The 16,728-nt window shown below is 39.0% G+C and overlaps 1 protein-coding gene across 5 annotated transcripts in view; it reads right to left on the bottom strand.

Annotated features, from left to right (window-relative positions):
• Positions 1 to 299: 299 nt before the first annotated feature.
• The window catches only part of LNX2 (ligand of numb-protein X 2), an 86,518-nt gene continuing 70,089 nt past the window's right edge, over positions 300 to 16,728 (bottom strand). For 3 of the 5 annotated variants that reach the window (XM_068526430.1, XM_068526432.1, XM_068526433.1), the window contains exons 8-10: positions 14,122 to 14,353; positions 4,568 to 4,726; positions 706 to 2,814 (exon numbers count right to left, since the gene is read on the bottom strand). In XM_068526430.1, the coding sequence (XP_068382531.1) occupies positions 2,679 to 2,814; positions 4,568 to 4,726; positions 14,122 to 14,353 (527 nt within the window). In that variant the 3' untranslated portion in view covers positions 706 to 2,678. Of the gene's footprint in view, positions 542 to 705; positions 2,815 to 4,567; positions 4,727 to 14,121; positions 14,354 to 16,728 lie in introns of those variants that run through there. The other 2 variants (XM_068526434.1, XM_068526431.1) reach the window with 2 other exon arrangements.

Genomic DNA, 16,728 nt, shown 5'->3' on the forward strand with positions numbered 1-16,728 from the left:
AGCTGTGGAAATCCTGATTGGGGTTGGACCAGAGGCCCTGGTTTGAGCTTAACTTACTAGGAAATTGGGAGCTAACTTTCAACTAAAACTTTTTTTTTTTTTTTTTTTTTTAATGCAGGGAGTGAGCAAAGCTCTACAAGAACAGAACTCCCAGTGTCAGGACTGCCTGGTAGATGCAGGTGAGGAAACCAGTGCTGCCGTCCAACAGAAATGCAAGGTGAGCCACAGAGGTGAATTAGTTTTCTAGTAACCACATTAAAGTAAAAAACTGGTCAAATTAATAACTTTATACAACCCAATATATCCAAGGTATTAGCATGTCAACACGTGGCACTAGTCACATTTCTGGTGCTCAGAGGCCACCGTCTAGAGGTCCTGTACAGGCTGACATCCCGAGTGTCAGTAGGGATCGCCTGTGTTCTGCCTACAGCAGTGAGAATTAGGAGATGGATTCGTGATCCCAAGTCTTCAGGCTTGGGATATCGTCGTGATGACGTGACGCCACGAACAAAAACAAGGACCACCCACGAGTCAGCATCTGCTGTGCAAGAAAAGAGACAATGTCGCTCTTACGGAAAGGGTGATTTTTATTTCCATCCTAAATGATTATCACACCATTATTTAAACACATCTGAAAAATCCTGAAGTAATTTAAACTGAAGGCACAGAACAAGTCAAAATATCTAACTAAGCTTAAAATGAGAGAATTCAAATATTTCGACAGTATCAATAAATTATGAACAAGTTTCCATCACCAAATATCATTCTGACCAAAAGCTATAGTCTTTTATAATAAAACCAAATTAGCTTAAACTGATTTCAAGATTTCCACGATAAAAATAATATTGGAAAAAAGCCATCTTTCAAAATATTCATTTTATCACCAGGTTCGCTGTAAGCATTTTATTTATAACAAAGTGGCAGTTAAGATATTTGTTGACGGGTGATCACTCCCCAAGAATGATGCGTTCTTACAAAATGTTTTAAAAAATAGCAAAGTAGGCTACAAAATTCTATTTGGGGAGCAGGAAAGAAAACTTGTTCCATGTCAATTAGAATAACAAAGCATTTCAATATCAAATTGCTTCAAAAGCCAGTCATCACATAACAGTAATATACTGCACAGGGCATCCCACTGTATCTTGGTTAACTGCTGATCATACAGTGTCGCTAAGGGCTTGAACAAGTCAGTAACGATTATTGTTGCCATTTCTTACTTAGTCAAGAGATATGTTTAAAAAACATCGTTAAAAAACTCACTGGAATAATCTGTGACACACTACAGAAACAATAAACCCCAGCAAGGCAACTGCTAAGTTTTGAAATGAAGTGGTCATGCTTCATAATATACTGTAGTATTCTGAAATACATTCTCTGATCAACACCGTTTATTAGAGGTCACTTGTAAATTAGCTCAGATTCTGAACTAGATTTCTAAATGAAACTTTTTTCAAGTATGCATAATATTCATAAGGTAAAGACTTTCCTCGTATTCACTTCTTTATGTGGGCTTCCAATGGACAACCGTGATGGTTAAAGGACAAACAAAATGGGCTGGTCAGTTTTCAAAAACTTTTCAAAAAACATGAGCTAGTCTAGTGACCAAGGACTGATTGAAAAGTTTTTTTAAAATCTGGCATAGCAGGTTTCAGATGTTAGTATCTTTCAGAATTTTTCCTGAAATAACTAAGTAAAGAAATAATGGGGAAAAAAATAAGGGTTTCTAAAACACTCAAGAGAATAAAATAAAAAAGGTGTGTCTCTACTTAGCTGTGATATATATGAATGTGCATTTAACAGCAATATGGTTTCATTTTTATCATCTAATTTAATTACATAAATCACAGAAACATTTCCAGCCAAGTTTGCTGATAGGAGTATAATACAAACTCTAGAAAACGATTTTTAGCAAAAACTGCTTCAAAATTTTCCTACATAACAAAACATTCTTTCGGAAATGAATCTTTAATGCTTTTGGACCGTCCAAGTAAATGCAGCTTTTACCATCTCCAGCTCTAAACTATAATTATCTCCCAAATTCCTTTGTCACTGGATAGTGTTATCTTTTATTCTCTACTATTCTAATGTACATTATTTTTAAAAAATCTCTTTATGGGGTCTCAGACTTAATGTCTTCATCTATGAGTACTGAGATTAAAGTAGAAATAAAATAAGCCAGAAAAATCACCTTATAAGCAGTATGAAGTTTTGAAATGTGGCACCGGTGTAAACTGGGAAAGGCTTATCCAAACTCAGAACGCATCCATTCCCAGCACTGCCGCCCCAGGGGCAGCACACGCTGCCCGTCTTGGGCACGTGGAACTCATTTTATGACTCAGTTGTTGAAAACAGAGCCACCAGAAGTCGTCTGACCCCAGCCGGCTGGCTCACAGTTTGGGCAGACTTCATTCATTATTATAGCTCACATTTTGACAGCTGAGAATCTGAATTCTGAAAATGTGGTCTCACAAGGGTTAGTGGAAGACGGGCACTGGGCACTGAGCTGGCAAACGGAAGGAAACCATTTAAATAACAAAGGACGAGCCTAGTGGTTTTGACCCTGCGTATACCCAGCTGTGTCAGCAGCCCCTAACAAACAGAAACTCGACAAAACCAAAGGGTTTTCTTTCCAAGCCCTAAAAAAAGGAAGATGTTTGACTTAAAACCAACTTCAGGATCTACACCAGGCTGCCAGGCCAGCAGACCACTGTCAGTGTGACTTTGCTCCTCTGCCCCTTCAGCATGGGGACCAACGCCGAGTGGCTCATGCCCACGGTCGACAGGCCGTTTACGGCCACGATCATGTCTCCACACCTGCACAACGACAGACAGAGACAGTCACTGTTTCCATGATTCTGAAACTGTTATCCCGGGACTTGCTTCGCAGGAAAACCGCACTTAACCACTGTCAATGACTACGCTACGCTGTTTACTTCGAGAGAGATCTGGGGTGATTTTTAAGCCTATGTTGGCTTTCCCTTGCCAGTCAAGGACACCCCTTGCCAGCCTCTCCTCTAACTGGTAGATGATTTTAAGGGCAAGCAGAATAATTTTCATATAAGCTTAAGCAACATATAGTTAAGAGAATAAATCTGCTGCCTCTTAAAAATACCAGATGATACATTTGGACGGTGTTGCTGATTTTCACTGTTCATTCTTACAGCTCGTACATTCGAGGGCTCAATTAATTGAGACTAAGACCCACACCTCCTCTTTCAGCTACGGATGCTCACCGTCCTCCAAGCCGAATTACCACCAACGGATGATGAATCTGAAGACCTTTCTATCCTTTATGATTTTCAGTCTTTAGTTTGAATACAAATATGCTACTTTATTGTGAGCTACTTCAGTTTCTTTTTGGAAGTAAGTGGAAGTTAGTTTCTAATCTGCATGAGACCCAGACTGGTTGAGTAACTTGGCCAGGAGAACGGTGAAGTCACCCCCCCACTCCTCTTTCCTCCTAAAATAATGATTTTTCCATCTGCGTCAGGATGAGACTGGTCCGGAGCAAGCTAACCCTGATGGACTTGTCCCAGTGTTCTCGAGCCGTCACTTTGCGTCTGCAAACAGTGTAGACTCCCCATTTGTGCAGCCCTCTGACTAGGCTGTCGGCATCCGCTTTTCAAGAACCGTTTCTTTCATCCAACACTAGGCACTAAGAACTTAGTCACCCGTCTCCTCTGTTTGTGTAATCTCTTGATATGACACCTCTTTCTTCTCACCGTGCCTGAGCTTTGAAAAAGAGGCGGCACAGAGATTGGGAGAGTACTTTTTGCCCGGTGGTGACAGCAGCGGGGCTGAATGGCAACGGCTCTGAGCCACACCGTCCTGGTTTAAATCACTGTCAGCTACTCCCAGCTGTTCGATTGTGGGCAGGTTTTTAACCTGTCGAAGCCTCAGTTGTCTTGCGTATAAAATAGGAACCACAGCAGCACTTACCTCACAGGTTGCTAAGAAGATTCAGTAACCCGTGCCCAGCACCTAGTCCTGTGCCTGGCACGCACAGCATCCGTCCAATACGGACGAAGACTTTACTACATGTGCAAGGCCCCGTGATGGCTGCCAGGGATATAACAAGAAATGCAACAAAATCCCTCCCATGTGGACTTGCATAAATTGAATGTTAGGCTGACATAAGTGCTGCAGAGAAAAAGTTACCTAATGACAGGACTGGACCCAAGTGTTCACAGCAAGTTGTCACGTCACAATGTGTCCAAATGACTCAGCTTTCTTTTGTTAATCTAATAACAGGCACTGAACCTATGAGTGCCAAGATGGTAAAGGTGATGCTTCACTCTAGATCAGGGCTGGCAAACTGTTCCTGTAAAGGGCCAGATGGTAGATAAATATCTCAGGCTCTGCAAATCACTGGTCTCTGTCACAGCCACTTGGCTCTGCCATCGTGGCTCGGAAGCAGCCATGGGTGATATGCAAATAAGTGAGCGTGGGCATGTTCCAATAAAACTTTATAAGAACAGACATCAGGCTGGATTTGGAGCTGACCCCAGTCTAGATCGTGTCCATCACAATAAGCACAAAGTACATCATTAAACATAACAAGACTCACTTTAATCTTCCATCGTAATAAGCAGGAGTTCCCAAGACAATGGTTTTAATGAAGAAAGGCTGATTGGTGTGGTTTTCTTCATATCCACCAACGATACTGAAGCCCCAGCTTCCCAAGTAACTTCTTCTCAAAACTATATCATGGCAGCTGTGAAGGGCACTATAAACAAAAACAGAAATCAAGAAAAATTAGTGTGAAGGCTTTTTATAGCCTGTTCATCTTTGTTATAACTCCACACCATGTTACGTGCACCATTGTTGGGGAGCAATAAACAACATGCTAGAACTTCTCATCTGGTCTACTTTCTTAGCTCAGTGATCAGCATTTAAAAAGGCTCCTGGGATGGAGAAGAGTCCCACAGTGGCCTGACATTTTAGGACAGTGCAGGTTATTTTCATTATTCTGAATCTTCTGCAAAAAAAACAAAACACAAATGAGCAGTTGTCTGGTACACCCAGCAAATCATAGTGGAAGAGCCTCCCTCTTAGGAAAACCAGAGCTGCTACCCTAGGTGGCGGCCCCTCTGACCCACAGTTGTTGAATACGGGTTTGCATACAATAGAGACCTCCGAGAATCCACAGAACAGTGGCTGTTTATTGACAGGTATCCTTTTGACATAGGTGGGCTCAAAAATAGGTTTTACTATCCTGTGTATTTTTCTATTTTTTAATTTTATATTGGAATATAGTTGATTTACAGTGTGTTTCAGGTGTACAGCTAAGTGATTCAGTTATACATATATATATATATATATATATATATCCATTCTTTTTCAGATTCTTTTCACATCTAGGTTATTACAGAATATTGCAGAGAGTTCCCTGTGCTATACAGTAGGTCTTTGTTGGTTATCTCTTTTATATATAGTAGTGTGTTTATGTTAACCCCAAACTCCTAATTTATCCCTTACTACCATGTTTCCCTTTGGTAACTGGAAGTGTGTTTTCGAAGTCCATGAGTCTGTTTCTGTTTTGTAAATAAGTTGATTTGTATCATTTTTTTTAGATTCCACATATAAGTGATATATGATAATTGTCTTTCTCTGTCTGACTTCACTTAGTATGATAATCTCTAGGTCCATCCATGTTGCTGCAAATGGCATTATTTCACTCTTTTTTTATGGCTGAGTAGTATTCCATTGTATACATGTACCACATCTTTATCTGTTCCTCTGTCGATGGACGTTTAGGTTGTTTCCATGTCTTAGCTATTGTAAATAGAGCTGCAGTGAACATTGGGGTGCCTGTATTTGTTCGAATTATGGTTTTCTCTGGATATATGCCCAGGAGTGGGACTGCTGGGTCATATGGTAGCTATTTTTAGTTCTCTAAGGAACCTCCATACTGTTCTCCATAGTGGTTGTACCAATTACATTCCCACCAACAGTGTAGTTGGGTTCCCTTTTCTCCACACCCTTTGCGGCATTTATTGTTTGTAGACTTTTTAATGATGGCTGTCTGACTGGTGTGAGGTGATACCTCATTGTAATTTTGATTTGCATTTTTCTAATAATTAGCAATTCTGAGCCTATTTTCATGTGCTATTTGGCCATCTGTATGTCTTCTTTGGAGAAATGTCTGTTTAGATCTGCCCATTTTTTGATTGGGTTGTTTTTTTTTAATATAGAGCTGCATAAACTATTTGTATATTTTGGAGATTAATCCCTTGTCAGTCGCATTGTTTGCAAATATTTTCTCCCATTCTGTGGGTTGTCTTTTCATTTTGTTTATAGTTTCCTTTGTTGTGCAAAAGCTTTTATGTTTAATTAGGTCCCATTTGTTTATTTTTATGTTCATTACTCTAGGAGGTGGATCCAAAAAGATATTGCTGTGATTTATGTCAAAGAGTATTCTGCCTATGTTTTCCCCTTAGAGTTTTAAAGTATCTAGCCTTACATTTAGGTCTTTAATCCATTTTGAGTTTATTTTTTGTGTATGGTGTTAGAGAATGTTCTAATTTCATTATTTTACATGTAGCTCTCCGGTTTTCCCAGCACCACTTATTGAGGAGGCTGTCTTTTCTCCCTTGTATATTCTTGCCTCCTTTATCAAAAATAAGGTGACCATATGTGCGTGGGTTTATCACTGTAATTTTGATTTGCATTTCTCTAATAATTAGCAATGTTGAGCACCTTTTCGTGTGCCTATTGGCTTATCTGTATGTCATCTTTGGAGAAATGTCTATTTAGATCTTCTGTCCATTTTTTAATTGGGTTCTTTGTTTTTTTTGTTGTTGACTTGTGAGCTGCTTATATATTTTGGAAATTAAGCCCTTGTAGGTCACATCATTTGCAAATATTTTCTCCCATTCTGTAGGTTGTCTTTTTGTTTTGTTTATGGTTTCCTTTGCTGTGCAAAAGTTTGTAAGTTTGATTAGTTCCCATTTGTTTTTTGTTTTTATTTCTATTGCCTTGGGAGACTGACCTAAGAAAACACTGGTATGATTTACATCAGAGAAAGTTTTGCATACGTTCTCTTCTAGGAGTTTTATGGTGTCATGTCTTATGTTTAAGTCTTTAAGCCATTTTGAGTTTATTTTTGTGTATGGTGAGACCTGTGTATGGTGTGTCTTCACTGATTTACATGTGGCTGTCCAACTTGCCCAACACCACTTGCTAAAGAGACTCCCTTTTTCCATTGTGTATTCTTGCCTCCTTTGTCAAAGATTAATTGACTGTAGGTGTATGGGTTTATTTCTGGGCTCTCTATTCTGTTGCATCGATCCATATGTCTGTTTTTGTGCCAGTACCACCCTGTTTTAATTACTGTAGCTTTGTAGTACTGTCTGAAGTCTGGGAGGGTTATGCCTTATGCTTTGTCTTTTTCTTCAGGATTACTTTGGCAATTCTGGGTCTTTTACGGTTCCATATGAATTTTAGATTATTCTAGTGCTGTGAAAAATGTCATTTGATAGGGATTGCATTAAATATGTAGATTGCTTTGGGTAGTATGGCCATTTTAACAATATTCTTCCAATCGATATCTTTCCATTTCTTTGAGTCATCTTCAGTTTCTTTATTCATGTTTTATAGTTAGTTCTCAGCATATAAGTCTGTCACCTCCTTGGTCAGGTTCATTCCTAAGTATTTTATTTTTGGGGGTGCAGTTTTAAAAGGTATTGTTTTTTTACATTCCCTTTCTGATAGTTCATTGTTGGTGTAAAGAAATGCAACTGATTTCTGAATGTTAATCTTGTATACTGCTACCTTGCTGAATTCGTTGATCAGTTCTAGTAGTTTTTGTGTGGAGTTTTTCTCATATAGTGTATCATCTGCATATAATGACAGTTTTACCTCTTCCTTTCCAATTTGGATACCTTTTATTTCTTGTCTGATTGTTGAGGCTAGGAATTCCAATACTATGTTGAATAGAAGAGATGAGTGGGCATCCTTGTCTTGTTCCAGATTTTAGCAGGAAGGCTTTCAGCTTTTCACCATTTAGTATTATATTGGCTGTGGGTCTGTCATAAATAGCTTTTACTATATTGAGATATGTTCCCTCTATACCCACTTTTGTAAGAGTTTTTTTTTTTAAATGATGAATGGATGTTGAATTTTGTCAAATGCTTTTTCTCCATCTACTGAGATGATTACGTGGTTTTTGTCTTTTGTTGATGTGGTATATCACATTGATTGATTTGCATATGTTGAACCATCCTTGCGAACTTGGGGTGAGTCCCACTTGGTCATAGTGTATGATCTTATGTGTTATTGAGAATTTCTGCATCTATATTCATCAAAGATATTGGCCTGTAGTTTTCTTTTTCGGTCGTGTCTTTGTCTGGTTTTGGTATCAGGGTGATGGTGGCTTCACAGAATGTCTTTGGGAGTGTTCCCTCCTCTTCAGTTTTCTGGAAGAGTTTGAGAAGTATCGGTATAAGTTCCTTTTTGTATGTTTGGTAGAATTCGCCTGTGAAGCCATCTGGGTCCTGGACTTTTTGTTCATAGGGAACTTTAAAATTGCAGATTCTATTTCACTTCTAGTGACTGCTCTGTTCAAATTACCTATTTCTTCTTGATTCAGTTTTGGTGGGCTATTTGTTTCTAGAAACTTGTCCATTTCTTCTAGGTTGTTGAATTTGTTGGCATATAATTGTTCATAGTATTCCGTTATGGTTTTTTGTATTTCTGCGCTATTGATTGTTATGTCTCCTTTCTCATTTCTTATTTTGTATATTTGGGTTCTTTCTCTTCTTCTTGGTGAGCCTGGCCAGAGGTTTGTCAATTTTGTTTGTCCTTTCAAAGAACCAGCTCTTGGTTTTACTGATTATTTTTCTATTCTTCTAATCTCTATTTTATTGATTTCCCCTCTGATCTTTATTATGTCCTCCTCCTGCTGATTTTAGGTTTTGTTTGTCCTTCTTCTTTTATTAGGTTGTTTATTTGAGATGAAGGCCTGTATTGCTATGAACTTCTAAGAACTGCTTTTGCTGCATCCCATAGATATTGTATGGTTGTGTTTTCATTGTCATTTATCTCAAGGTATTTTTAAATTTCCTCTTTGATTTCCTTGTTGACCCACTGGTTTTTTAGTAGCATATTTAGTCTCCATGTAACCATTTTTTTTCTCCCTCATTTCTTTTTCTGTGGTTAATTCCTAGTTTCATGCCATTGTGGTCAGAAAAGATGCTTCAGATAATCTCTATACTCTTAAATTTGATGAGGCTTGTATTTTGCCCTACTATGTGGTCAGTCCTAGAGAATGTTCCATGTGCACTTGAAAAGAATTGTGTATTCTGGGTTTTTTTGGATGTAATGTCCTGAATATATAAATGAAGTCTAACTGTTCTGTTCTGTCAGTTAGGATCTTTATTGCTTTACTGATTTTCTGTCTAGAAGATCTGTCCATTGATATGAGTGGGGTGTTAAAGTCTCCTACTATTATTGTATTCCTGTCCATTTCTCCCTTTATGTTTGTTAGTATTTATGTATTTGGGTGCTCCTACAATAGGTACATACATGTATGTTGATGAGTGTAAAATCCTCTTCTTGTACTGATCCTTTTATCATTATATAGTGTCCTTTATCTTTCTTTATGGCCTTTGTTTTAAAGTCTAGTTTGTCTGAGTATTACAACCCCTGCTTTCTTGTCATTTCCATTTGCATGAAATATCTTTTTCCATTCCCTCACTTTCAATGTATGTGTCCTTTGCCCTAAAGTAGGTCTCTTGTAGGCAGCATATTGTGGGCTCTTGTTTTTTTTTTTTTTTTTTTTTTTAATCCAATCTGCTACTCTGTGTCTTTTGATTGGAGCATTTAATCATTGACATTTAAGGTAATTATTGATAGATACGTATTTACTGCCATTTTTAAACCTTGTTTTCTCATTGGTTTTATATTTCTTCTTTGTCCCTTTTTCTCTTTAGTGGTTTGATGATTTCCTTTTGTATTATACTTATGTCCTCTTCTTTTTGGTTTCTGTGAATCTACTGTATGCTTTTGATTTGTGGTTAACCCTGTTTTTCAAGTATGTTACCCCCTTCCTATATCTGTTTGCCTTAGATTGAGCCTATATTATGACTGCCAAACACATTCTAGGGAAAAAAAAAAGTCTCCATTTTCTTCCTCTCCTCCCCCCATTGTATGATTTTGGTGTCCTCTCTCACATCTTCATGTTCATCCTTTCGCTGTTCGTTGTGGTTACCATCACTTTCACAGAATTTTTTTTTTTTTTTAATCTGTGTACTGGCTTATTTAAGTGATTTACTTTCCACTTGTGACTTTCTCTTTTCTATAGATTGTTTTTTATTTGGAGAAGACCTTTCAATATTTCCTTTGGGATAGGTTTAGTATTACTGTATTCTTTTAGTTTTTGCTTGTCTGAGAAATTCTTTATCTCTCCTCCTATTCTAAATGATAATCTTGCTGGGTAGAGTATCCTAGGTTGCATATTTTTCCCTTTCAGGACTTTGAATATATCTCGCTACTCCCTTTTGGCCTGCAACGTTTCTGTAGAGAAATCATAGCCTTATGGGGGGGTTCCTTTATTATTAACTCTTTTTCTCTTGCTGCCTTTAGAATCTTCTCTTTAACTTTTGCCATTTTTATTATAATATGTCTTGGTGTAGGTCTATTTGGGTTTATCTTGTTTATCCTGTACCTGGATATGTTTCCTTCTTTAGGTTTGGGAATTTTTCAGCCACAATTTTTTCAAATACATTTTGGTTCCCTTTTCTCTTTCTTCCCCTTCTGGAATTCCTATTATAAGTAGATTGGCACACTTTATCCCATAGGTCTCATATTGCTTTCATTATTTTTCGTTTGGCTTTCCGTCTGCTGTCCTGATTGGGTGATTTCCATTATTCTACCTTCCAGGTCACTTATTCGTTTTTTTCTGCCTTATTCATTCTGCTGTTCATTGCCTTTAGCTCAGCTTTCATCTCTGCAAATGAGTTTTCTTATTTTTCTTGGTTCCTCTTTGTAGTTTCTAGCTCATTTTTACAGTACTCTGCATTTCTGTCCATAGCCTTTCTTAATTCCTTCAGTCTAATAGACACCATTTTGACAAGGAGATAATGAAAATACTGAAGAGGTCTGTTTCATTGTTTGTTCTTTCTGGGGAATTCTCTTGGTCATTTAATTGGGAGTGGTTCCTCTGCTTCTTCATTTTACTTATATTTCTTATATTTCCTTGTATTTCTTATATTTAGTTATGTATCTATTACTCTGTGGTCTTGGAGGGCTGTTTATATTCAGGGGCGTCCCTGTGTAGCTTGTGTGGGTTTAATATATTTGGTGTGAGGGTTGTTTTTAGTATGGATGCATGTCGCCTCTTTCCTCAGCGTGTGCTGGTCATTATCCCTTTGATAGGGGGTGTGCTGATTCCTGGTCCTGGGATTCCTGCTGGTGGTGGCAGCTCAGGCTCACCCCTGGAGCACATGATGGGAGCGAAGGTAGCTCACGACCACTCCTGTAGTCCAGGAGGGAGGTGGTAGTGGCTTTTGTGACTGCTCCTGGCGTCTGGGCAGGAGGTGGCTTGCTACTGCTCCTGGAGCCTGTGCAGGCACTGTCCTGACCTCTGAGCGCACACACAGGGAAGAAGGCTACAATGGAAGGTCCTGCCCCTTCCCATTGTGCATCCCCCAAACAATGGTGCCTGGCCTCTAAGGCTTCCTCCATGTACACCCTCAGGTGCAGTCGCAGTAGATTTCAGCCCAGGCTGTTTCTGCACAGCCAACCCCAGTCCTCTCCCCAGGTCTGATCTCCAAAGGCCAAGTTCCAGCACCCACCTGCACTGGCGGACATGTGTCTCAGGCTGGGGAGTTGCAGGGTGGTGGTACTGACCATCTGTGCAGTCTTCCCACTGCTGTGGCTGCCATAAAACCAGCTGCTGCATTCTCCTCTGAGGTTCTGAAGCTCCCCTTCTGTCCTGGCTGATCTCCCCACTGGTGAGGGGGCCTCCCAGGGTGCAGAAACCTTTCCTCTTTCACAGCTCCCTCCCAGGGGCACAGGTCCCATCCTGATTCCTTTCTTTCTTTTTTTTTTCTCTTTTTTCTTTTGTCCTACCTGGTTATGTGACTATTTTCTTGCCCTTTCAGCAGTCTGAGGTCTTCTGCCAGCATTCAGTAGATACTCTGTGAGAACTGTTCCACATGTAGATGTATTTGTGGGAGAAGGTGAGCTTCACATCTTACTACTTCGCCATCTTGATCGCTTATCCATTTTTCCTTCTCAGGATTGCTTTGGCTATTTGGGGTCTTCTGTGTTTCCATACAAATTTTTTAATTTTTTGTTTCAGTTCTGTGAAAAATGCCATTGGTAATTTGATAGGGATTGCATCGACTCTGTAGATTGCCTTGTACTATCCTGTGCATTTCTCATCTAAAATCCTTGTTACTATTCCTGGCACATCAGAAAATGCTCTGAACAAAGGAAGAGGTACTGACCCCAAAACTAGCCTGGAATAACAGATAAGGAAAGCTACAAGAAGCATGGGGGTTTCTCCAGGATGCCGTTGGTCTCCGCCTGTGCAGCAGCAGAGGTGGGCACTTGGGCAGAACTGCTCAGCATGAGGGCACAACTTCACACACAGAGTTCTGGGCTGAGTGTTTAATAAGATCAGTTAGGTTCCTTCTGATGGCTGACACCTCACAACTTAGATGGCATGTCTGCAGGAATTGAACGGGAACCATTTAAATCTATGTTGACTTTTTAATGGGGAAAAATATCAGTTTTGGTGCATGGAATAAACATATGAAGCAGTTAATCATCTCTGTCATGAAAAATCTCTCTCCACAAAGGCCCTAGAGTTCCCTGAAACAGTTATTCTATTACAGTTTTAGGCCCTCTTACTTGTTTTTTTCCTTCTTTTAACTGAGAGGACAAGTCAGCAAGTTAAATTAATAAATGAGGGGCTTCCCCAGTGGCACAGTGGTTGAGAATCTGCCTGCCAATGCAGGGGACACGGGTTCGAGCCCTGGTCTGGGAAGATCCCACGTGCCGCGGGGCAACTGGGCCCGTGAGCCACAATTACTGAGCCTGCGCGTCTGGAGCCTGTGCTCCGCAACAAGAGAGGCTGCGACAGTGAAAGGACCGTGCACCGCGCTGAAGAGTGGCCCCCGCTTGCCACAACTAGAGAAAGCCCTTGCACAGAAACGAAAGACCCAACACAGCCATAAATAGATAAATAAAAAAATTAAAAAAAAAAAATTAATGAAATCCAATAATATCCTTGCTTTTTGTGTTATTCTTTATGTGAAAGTACCTTATAAACCATATTGCACTGTATAAATGCTAATTATTATAAATTTATTCTAAATGAAGCTAGGTGGCTCAGAAACGGGCATATTCTCCTTGCTTATTTTAAAGAATCAGTCATTTTCGTACCAGGTTAAAAGTCAAAATAGTAGTTTCAGAATTCTTCTGTACAATAAGAATCTTAACTGAGTTGGAAACGAATGAAGATGGTAATTCACATCCTCTCTACCTCAATACCACATTACACAACTACCACCTGGAGGTTCCAAAATGTCTCAACGACCAGACACCGACCAACTACAGGATGTCCTGGCTGGTGAGCCGGTCATGAGCTGTGACCTCCTCCTAAAGGGGGTCAAGAGCAGTAACGCTTGAACACCAATGGTTTGGCCTAAAGACTCTTATGTCCAATAAATACTCAGTTTTACACTCCTTTGTAGGAAGAGTAGGGCTTTTAGAAATACTTCTAGGATAGGGATAGGCCCCACACTTTGACCTGGTTTTTCCGGTGAAAAATGCACGTAAGTCTAAGCATGTATCAGAGTGAATGTTCATAAAGGACAGCTGTTCTAAGCAAGAGACTGACCACCCAATCTCATAGCTGGCCCACTTGGGAGCCTTTTGTAGGAATCAACAGAAGAGCTTTATTTTTATAAACAGGTAAGTCTTTTCAGCTTTGTTCTTATTATCAAATTTACCTTTTTAAATATAATAACCTAAGAAAAAACCTGATTTGATATTGCTACTTTTATCTAACTAAAGCCTTTTTTCCTCCTCAATGAGTGAATTTGCTGTGCTATTACCCTGATGAAGGTTGCAATTGTGATTTTCTGTAAAACAACAGAAAAGCTGCAGTACCTGGGCAGCCCAAGCCACATGACCCACGACGGGGACCAGCTGGCATCGTACTCATTCTCGCTGACAGTGCTGGGCTGCTCATCTGGGCCGTGGGCGGCCTCCTCCACGACCTGCACCTCCAGTGCTTTCAGGGCCACCGTGGGCGACGTGGCGCTGGCCTTCAGCATAGCCACAGCCTCACTGTGACTTAAACTGGTCAAATCGATGCCATTGATATTCAACAAGATGTCACCTGTTCAAATAAGGGAGCAAGAAAAATGAGCCACCAAGTGATTACTTCCCTGTAAATCCTGTTATCTGTAAACTAATCAACAAAGGTTCGTTCCAAAAACTCAGATGACATAAGGTAAAAGACCGTTTTTCTCTTTATAATCCTTAGAATACTGAGGAAAAATCCAATTCATGGACAACACTCCAAAACAATTCAAAAATTTTAAATAATGTAATAATATATAGGAAAAGGTTTGGCTCGAGGCTCTGGAATTCAGTTGGGGTCCACATCATCAGCCCTGGTATAGCTGTGGACGGGCCCTGGGCACCTTCATTTCTCTTCTTACGCTTCCTTCCAATTAGGAAACGATTTGATCTTTTGCTCTTAGAAAGGAATTTTTAATATATTCTACTTTATATTGATACAGTTTTATACATCTAGACAGCCCTACATAGTTCACTCAGTGCAATCATTTCAGTATGTAGAGAAGATACCCTTGGGCCTACACAAAGAAATGAAACTTGTGATTTGAACATGTCCTGCTCGAAGAAGAAAAATAGTCTTTGTTGCTCTGCCAAGTAATATAATAAAAAAGAGCAATGAGGCTCATAACCAAAAGGTTAGGAAGGAAAGGATTAGTTTTTACAGGAAGCACAAACGTTTGTACTAAGAAAGCCCACAGAAAATCCTGCTCCCCAATTCTTCATTTTTCAGATTATTAAAGCAAAACATTATCTTTGTAGAAAACTTTGAAAACATAAAATAACAAGGAAATAAAATTACCTCAAATTCCACATAGAAGGCTTTTTTAAAGTCATTTGTCCTAAAGATATAATTCATATACCATTCAATTAAAGTCTGTAATTTTATGGTTTTATAGTCACAGAGTTGTATTGTACAACCATCATGTCATTTTTAGAAAATTTTTATCACCACCCCCAAAACCCTGTACCCATTAGTAATCAGTTCCCTTCCCTGAGTCCTAAGCAACTACTAATCTACTTTCCATCTCTATAGATTTGCCTTTTCTGGATATTTCATATAAATGGAATCATGTGGTCTTTTGTGACTGGCTTCTTTTACTTAGCATGTTTTCAAGATTCATTTATATTGTAGAATGTATCAATACTTCATTTCTTTTTATGGCCAAATAATATTCTATTGTATGGATAAATCACAGTCTCTTCATCCATTCACCGGTAAATGGACATTTGGGATGTTTTTACTTTTTGGCTATTAATGGAAAATATTGCTATCAACCTTCACGTACAAGTTTTTGTGTGAACGTGTTTTCATTTCTCTAGGAATGGAATTACTGGGTCATATGACAACTGTTTAACTTTTTGAAGAACTGCTAAACTGTTTTACAAAACAGTTGTACCATTTTACATTCCCTCTGGCAAATATATGAGAGTTTCGATTTCTTTACATCCTTGCCAACGTTATTGTCTTTTTTTTTTTTTTTCCTATATTCATCCTAATGATGAATTTACATTTCCGAATAACTAATGTCACTATCTTTTCAAGTGATTATTGGCCATTTGTGTATTTTCTTGGGAGAAATGTCTATTCAGATCAGTTGCCCATTTTTAAATCGGGTTATTTGTCTTTTATTATTGAGTTATAAGGGTTCTGTAATCCCAAACTCCTAATTTATCCCTCCCCACCACGTTTCCCCTTCAGTAACTATAAGTTTGTTTTCAAAGTCCATGAGTCTGTTTCTGTTTTGTAAATAAGTTGATTTGTATCTAGATTCCATATATAAGTTGATATCATATGATATTAGCCTTTCTCTGTCTGACTTACTTCACTTCCTATGATAATCTCTAGGTCCATCCATGTTGCTGCAACTGGCAATATTTCTTCTTCTTTTTTTTAATGGCTGAGTAGTAATATTCCATTGTAATATGTACCACATCTTCTTTATCCATTCATCTGTTGACGGACCACCTAGGTTGCTTCCATGTCTTGGCTATTGTAAATAGTGCTGATGTGAATATCGGGGTGCACATATCTTTTCAAATCATGATGTTCTCCAAATACATGCCCAGGAATGGGATTGCAGGATCATATGGTAGCTCTATTTTTAGTTTTTAAAGGAATCTCCATACTGTCCTCCATAGTGGTTGTACCAATTTACATTCCCACCAGCATTGTAGGGAGGGTTCCTTTTTCTCCACACCCTCTCCAGCATATTTATTATTTGTAGACGTTTTGATGATGGGCATTCTGACTGGTGTGAGGTGATACACCTCATTGTAGTTTTGATTACATTTCTCTAATAATTAGTGATGTTGAGCATCTTTTCACATGCCTTTCGGCCATCTGTAGATTAATAGACCATAAGTGCGTGTATTTATTTCTGGGCTATCCTGTTCCATTGATCTATATTTCTG

Source organism: Eschrichtius robustus, chromosome 18 (genome assembly GCF_028021215.1).
Source record: "Eschrichtius robustus isolate mEscRob2 chromosome 18, mEscRob2.pri, whole genome shotgun sequence".
Lineage (NCBI taxonomy): Eukaryota > Metazoa > Chordata > Mammalia > Artiodactyla > Eschrichtiidae > Eschrichtius > Eschrichtius robustus.